Source organism: Leptopilina heterotoma, unplaced genomic scaffold (assembly GCF_015476425.1).
Source record: "Leptopilina heterotoma isolate Lh14 unplaced genomic scaffold, ASM1547642v1 Lhet_221, whole genome shotgun sequence".
In the NCBI taxonomy this organism is placed as follows: Eukaryota; Metazoa; Arthropoda; class Insecta; order Hymenoptera; family Figitidae; genus Leptopilina; species Leptopilina heterotoma.
The window spans coordinates 725484-732949 of record NW_025110939.1 but is presented as its reverse complement, the minus strand read 5'-3'; the positions used below and the strand labels follow the sequence as shown (position 1 = coordinate 732949).

Sequence of the window (7466 nt, the reverse complement as noted above, 5' to 3'; positions counted from 1 at the left end):
ATTAAATTTAATTAAAATTTAATATTTAATTAAATTTACAATAAGGTATCGTTACGAACCATAAATTTATTTTTGGGACGTAACAGTGAGAAACTTATGTTAGAAATTAGGCAGTTTAAAAGTGTTAAACAAAAAGATTTAAAGAAAAACCAAGGTAGACAGAAAATTGAAATTATGAAAAAAAATTTTAAGCATTCAAAATACAATCGATTTGGAAAAATTAAATGCAGAAGTCAATACAATTGCCACTTTACAAATTGGTTTATTTCTTGTTCACTAGCGCATCATTGACTTTGTTGCTTCCGCATTTTTATTCAACCTATTCCTTTTATTTAAAATTATATTATTAAATATAATTTATATAAAATTACTTTAATTTTTCATTTAGTTTCTAAAGTTAAATTAATTAAAATTAAATAAAAATTTCGACTTTAATTATATTAAAAGAGCGTCTATAGCTTCATCTCTTAAGTATTTGTAAGTTTTGAAGGTAGATTACATTGCATTGGAAAATGTGAGTTTGTCCTTCTTAAAATATCTCTTTTCAAGAAAAGATTCTTGAATTTTTTTATTTTTAACTCAAATCACTTCTTATTGAAACTCTAAATATTTACATTAGTTAATTTTTATTTAAGATGTAGAAAGTTGTTTTATTTTTGAAATATTAAAAATACAATATCTTACACAAATAATCGATTTACTTAAATACACTGAGAAAACTGGATATTCACAAGTAGATATTTAAATAATTTATTAACACTTCACATCTAATTATTAAACTTAAATCTAGATATTCAAATCAGATGCAAGATATTAACGCTTAACATCCAGATATTTACTTGCAATATCTGGGTAGCTATCCCTATGTTAAAGAATAAAAATATTAAACTTTAACATCTAGATATTTACCTTTTTACAGTTTTCTCCGTGTAAATGGTGCAATTTTATTTAATTTCAATTTTCCTTGAATTTATTAAAAATAATAAGTTAAGATCCCTACTGAAAATACCTTTTCGGATTTCTGACGGGTGTAGGATTTTATAGATAAGTATCATAGAGAATTCTATATAGAATAGTTAATAAAAATTTAAATGTAAAATCATATAAATGTAAAAGAACAAACAATTAAAATTGGCACTTTGGTAATTTTCAGAATTTTTAAATGTAAATAACTTTCTTCCAGAAAAATAAAAAATACAAAACTTTAAGAATATCTAAATCTTCACTTAATACAAACACTAAAAAAACTTCGCATTGATCCAGAATCTACTTTTTAAGATAATAAAGTTAAAAGTTTCACCATTTTCATCAAGTTAATACATGTTATTTTTTAAGGACAGAGCTAAATCTTGATTAATCACATGCGCTTTATATTTGGCGAGGTTTTACTCAATTTGATGATTTCCCTTTCTAACAATTAAGGGATTTACCCAATTTAATAAAATTGATTTTTTATTACGTATAATAATATCACCTTGAGTTGACCACCTGAATTTTTAAGTAACCTGACCGCGGAAACGTGAAATAAATAGTGCGAATATCAGCTCCGTACCCGAAAGCAGTAAAGAAATTAAGTTTATGCAAAAAATCGTATAATTGGGTAGATCGCTTAATGGATAAAATTTACATAATTACATAGGTTATTTGACAGGCGATCTTTAAAATTAGGGGTAAGTGGTCCTAAGTTGGCCGTGGGCCTAAGTTGGCCACCCTGCGTTTCTCAGAGATGGTATACTGGACGAATCTATAATTTCGTGGTGTGATATATTGATTAACCATGATATAATTCATGGACCTAATTATAATCTAAGATTCTTCTACGCATTGTGAGGACAATAATATTGTTTACGACAAAAAAATTTTAATTTTTCTTGTTTTTTCGAGAGCAGCTACAAGAGATAAATAATTAAAAATTTATAAATGAGTGTATGCGCTAGTTCCTTTATTTAATGTTGTAATAAGAGGTTCTGTTGATTTTTTAATTAAATTTTTTTTATTAGCGTAATAATTTGAAACTTGTAAAAATCTACAGTGGTCCTAAGTTGGACATCTATTGTTTTTTTTGTTTTTATTTATGTTTTGCTTCTTTTTTGTGTTTTTCATCACGAGAAAGACCGTGAAAGTGTAACGTAGGAATTAAACAAAGACAAAAAACAATAGAAAAGACATACTACAAAAACGCCAGTCTCCGCAGCCATCCACCACTGCAAATAAATAAAATAAGACAATGCTTCATTTTCTAAACAAGAATAGTTAAATAATGCTTTTTTATTCTCCTAAATGTATCAAATTTGTAAAATTTCTGCTTAATTGAAAAGAATATGCATTTCTTCCTTATACTCAAGCGAAAAAAGTGGTGGCCAACTCAGGACCGCTATTTCTGAAATGTCCAAAATGCAACTTTTTACTATTTATTGTATTAAGACTACAAAATCCATTTTATATCATTCTGAATACCACAAAATTATAGCAAAACGATCTCTGAACACTAATATATACTTGCCGAAGTGATTAAATTTCATTTTGTTACTATTTTCGAATAATTGGCTTAGGCGGCCAACTTAGGACCACTCTCCCGTATATTTTATTTAATATTTCTGATCTTTAATAATTTCTATTAATTTATTCTATTAAGTTTAGTCATTCTTAATAAATTCCAGTATTTCTTTTTCTTTTTGAAAGAAATTATAGGTTTTCTTCAAAATTTTCTATTAGATGAAAACGTTACATTCTCCATGCAATAACTCATCTAATTTAAGTGTTTATTTTTCAATAAATAATAAAAAAAAATTTGAAACTTATTTTCATTTCAAGTTTCTAATTTCTTTAAAATCATTCCTGCAAAGTATTATAATTTTTTATAACTTGTCGGTAACGACTTTAGTCGAAATATAATGGACTTTGGTTTAAAATTAAAAATTAAATAAGTATACTAATAGTTTATTTGAAGTACACATATATGTGTATGGAATTCACAACTATGTTTCATTTTTAATTGTACATTGTATTTCTTTGCATTGCACCATTTACTTTAAAATATTTGTTTCTTTTCCTTAGAAAACTGTAATTCAAAAATCATTTTTCACTTTCCTGACATCATAGTTTAATATGTACATAAAAGTTTATTTTTTTAGTGTTCTTAATTTTGAAATATATATTATTTATAGAATAATTAGAATTACATTTTTTTCTTCAGTTGTCTGAATCAAGGAACGAAAATGCGTTCTCAATTTTGTACCATAATCCATTTTTATTTATTACTTATTTAAAAATAATTTTTGATGTGTTAAAATTGTTTTATATTTTTTTAACTATTACTTTTTAACGCTTCGGGAGGGACACATATTTAACATAATTCATTATTTTAAAAATCTCCTCCAATAAAAGTAAATGTTTCTAAATTTTTGTCTGTTTGACAAAAAAATATTCAAAACTTTTTGAAATTAAATTTTCTACGAAATCGTAGAGAACGATGACTTTAAAAGTTATGTAAATGTGTGTCCTTCCCGGCGTTGAAGGGTTACGCCTGATAAGAACTGTCTGTTAAAAAAGTAATTGTCCGAAATTTTTGGTATTGTGCTTAAGTGAACCCGGTATATGTTTCAGACTCAAAATTGTATAAAGAAGTTTCTGAGCTTATGCTTAGGTTTCCCTGAAAACTTTTATTGTGAATCTTTTAAATAGAGATTTTATTACCTAAGTCTAGAACATAATTTAAAACGTAATTTCATCTAATTTATCGTGGTCACATTTAATGCATTTTATTCTCCTTTCTTCGTGCCAGACCTAGTGAGTCTCGGTCATTTTTTATACTTGCACGGAAAGAATAGTGGATAGTTTTTATATTGAAATATATAATTATTAATGTTTTGCAAAAAAGAATAAAAAGAGAATAATTATTCAAGAACCAAGTAAAAATAGGGGAGAGTCGGTAGTGGCGAGACACGCTTTGTTTTTTTTGTGTAGGACTCATATTTTGTGCAGACAGACTAGTGAGACTATCTTTTACAAATTTACATAATATAGATAGCATATGTCTTAAAAAAAAGTTATTACCGAATTTCAAAAATGTCCCGCGACTACCGACATTCAAAAACGTCGGTAGTGGCGAGACATTACTTTAAATCGCAAATTTTTCAATTACAATGTCTTTTACGGCTTTCAACTTCAAAGCGTTTGGGTTCCTTTGTGTCCATTTTAAATTGATTACGTTTTTTACATCTAAAAAAAGAGTTAAGATTATTATTTTTATTATTACGGATTATTTGAAAATACATACGCAACTTTAAGATTAGGTTATTGTTATGCAAAATATTGCCGACAAAACTTAAAAAAAATAATACCGAAGTCATTTAGAAATGTACCATTTTATTAGATTTAAACAAGCAGTGTCCGGACACTCCGACAATAAGTGTCTCGCCATTGCCGAAACAGTGATTTACGGTAATAAAGATCTACAATTGTGTCTATCGGACTATTATGCATAATGTTCTAAGAATTTTGAAGGAATCTTACATACTAATAACTTAAAATATTTGCCGTTAACCAAATTTTGAAAAGTTTAATTTTATAAACACTTTTTCATACGAAGAATAAAACTTTAAAACTTGCTTAAAACTATTGACAGCATTATAGTGACAGATTTTACATCCAGAAAGTGTGTATCATATAAAAAAGCTTCAACAGAATAAAACTTTACTTTTACACCAAAAAAAGCAACACTGTCAACTCAGCTGTTTGAAATATCGCAGTGTCTCGCTATACCCGCTGTCTCGCCACTGCCCACAACGCCCTACTAATAAACAAGTGCTCAGGATTTTTTTAAATAAAAGTTTCTCCCACCTCTTTAGTGCTAGATCAAAATATTTCTACAAAAATTTGAAAAAAAATATTATATTTAATTAAATGGCTTTTATTCCAAATTGTTGCCACTGTGTTTAATTGTTTATAAGCCAAAAATGATATTATGATGATTGGATCAACGTTAACTCAGGGTTATCCATGGGTGAGTGCCGACAACAGCCAACGAGAATTCAGTCTCGTATAGCGAGAGAAGTTTCCTCCCGATTACCCCGACTATTTATAAGCCAACGCACATTCTGTTAGTTAAATATATCAATTTTATGTATACTATAATTTGCATAAAATGGCACTTCGTATTTGAGTTTATATGGATGAGTCGAATATCTTCTTAAAACCTAATAAAAAATAAAAATAAAAAACACTGTCGCGTCGTCATTTATTATCTGTATTTATTACCTGTTGTTCGGCTATACAAAAGTTCATGGTGTCTACAAACTATCTACTATTAGAACTAGAACTAACTTTTAAGCTGTTTTTAATAGAGGATCTTTTAGGAAAATGCTCAGATTAAACTTCAGATTACTTCAGTGGTACTCAATTGAATTTTTAAATGTGATTCCTGTTTATATTTAAGTATTGTTGTAATTGGTTACTTCGATAAGCACCTAATTTTCAATGTTTCAAAATTTTTAATTGTGACTATAATCTACCTTCAAAGACAAAGTATAGTCTGTTTTATGTGGTAATAATTTAGTAGGGTGTTTCAGAGGTGCAAGCTGTGAGCATACGTGCATTTTTTTCTATTGAATGTGGTTATAAGAACATATTCTATGCTTATAACGCTCACAGCGTGTAACTCGTAAACACCCAATATGTTTCGAAAACATAAGGGGTATTTTATACATTGTAACAATTCACAATTTTTGAATTAATGAAAATTTAGAGCATAATGAGATAATTAGAAGTCACTAATTACAACATATCATTTAATTAATAACAAAAACCATATTTAAAAATTAATTTGATCACCACTGGAGTAATCTGGAACATAATCCAAGCATTTGCAAAAAAACACTTAGAATGTATATGTTATCGGGAAAGTTAAACAATTTAAAGGGTAATAAGAAAGTGGGGAAAATATCTAAAGCATTACAATGCTAAGTGGGAATCCGAACCGAAGCTGAAAGGTTAGATGCCAGACCTTAACCTAAAGATTCGAAACATAGTTTAATTTTTTACTGTAATCAAATATGAATAAAAACATTGAAAACAACATGTTAATTTGAATTTACAGATTGGATTACTATTTCACCTGAGCTGGACGTAGCAAATGGGAAGCCGGAACCATTTTGTAAAATATGCAATTGTCACATCCGTGCTCATTACGACTTGATTGTTCACTCGAAACTTGTAAAACACAAGGAACGGAAAATGTCAATCAATAGGACGCAACAAAAAAGTTTGGAAGATTACAATGTTGTGATTCAAGAAGAGGACAAAGTTCTAAAATTGCTGAAAGTTGGAGGAAAAAATCCTGTAATTAGAAAATATTAGGCTTCATCAAGCACAATGTTTGATGTTATTAGCTAATGTCCTAGTGCAATTGAAAGATCTGTACGTGTCCACTGACATCAAAGATAGCAGTTACTTTATTAAACTTCTAACAAGATAATTCTAATCTTTTGTACTTGACTTTCCTAAAGACAACAAATAAAAATGTTAAAACAATGCTTTTAATAATGTTAATCATTTCATACCTATCGCTCAAGTAAATTTTGGTGAGAATTTTACTCAGCTTTCTAAGAGACTTGAAATTCCTCAAAATTCTTTTACCACAGACAGGACGAACTGTGGCAATTATTTATTAACCTATTGTTGTCAGCTTTTGGAAACGACGCCTGATAACCTTGAAGTTATTGTAAGGTTAAAATACTAGACTCCCAAGTTAACTAGAATTAATTGTTTATAATTATATGGGCATATCTCTAGAACCTTTAACTTTTCAATGAGAAAAAATTTGTTAATTTTTTATTGAGCACAGTATTGAAACTCTGTCTACATAAACTTTAAGAAATAAGCTTTCAAAATATCCAAGTGGACAGATAAAATGATTCGTCTTCAAAAAGTTATAAACTATTTAAAATTGCGAATTATTTTTAACGTGCAACAAAAAAATATTTAACAGGTGTTTGTTTTTTAGAATCGAAAACAGTTGAAAGTAATTAACTGAGGGGTTATAATTTATAATATAATAATTATATTATTATATAATATATTACTTTTGTATTTATTATATTATTACTAGTCATTAACATTACTTTTCTTTTATTTTTTGTTTGAATTACTAAAAAATTAAAATGGTTTTTATTTTAAAAATAGATTTTAATTAAACTGAATTGTAAAAATATGAAATTATAATGTATAAAGTTTACCTTGCAATTTCCAGATACATTTTATTTAAATTTAACACTCATAAACTTTCCAATTTCTATTCATTTTTTTCTATTTTTCTTTTTTCTTATATATCCTATTTTTTTCGATCATTTATTCTGTCTAAAAAATCAAAATATAAACATTGAAACTTAACCTTCAGTTTTATTTATTAACAGTTTCTATAAAAAAGTGAGAATCTACAACTTCATACTTAACAATTTCTTTTCTAA

General features: G+C 27.3%; 1 protein-coding gene across 1 annotated transcript; it reads left to right on the top strand.

The window, feature by feature from the left end:
• Positions 1-3024: 3024 nt before the first annotated feature.
• Positions 3025-7101, top strand: LOC122502165. The gene is made up of 2 exons (XM_043612090.1): positions 3025-4443; positions 6098-7101. Exons 1-2 carry the CDS (start codon positions 4359-4361, stop codon positions 6355-6357), a joined length of 345 nt encoding a protein of 114 aa, XP_043468025.1. The 5' UTR covers positions 3025-4358; the 3' UTR covers positions 6358-7101.
• The last annotated feature ends 365 nt before the right edge of the window (positions 7102-7466 follow it).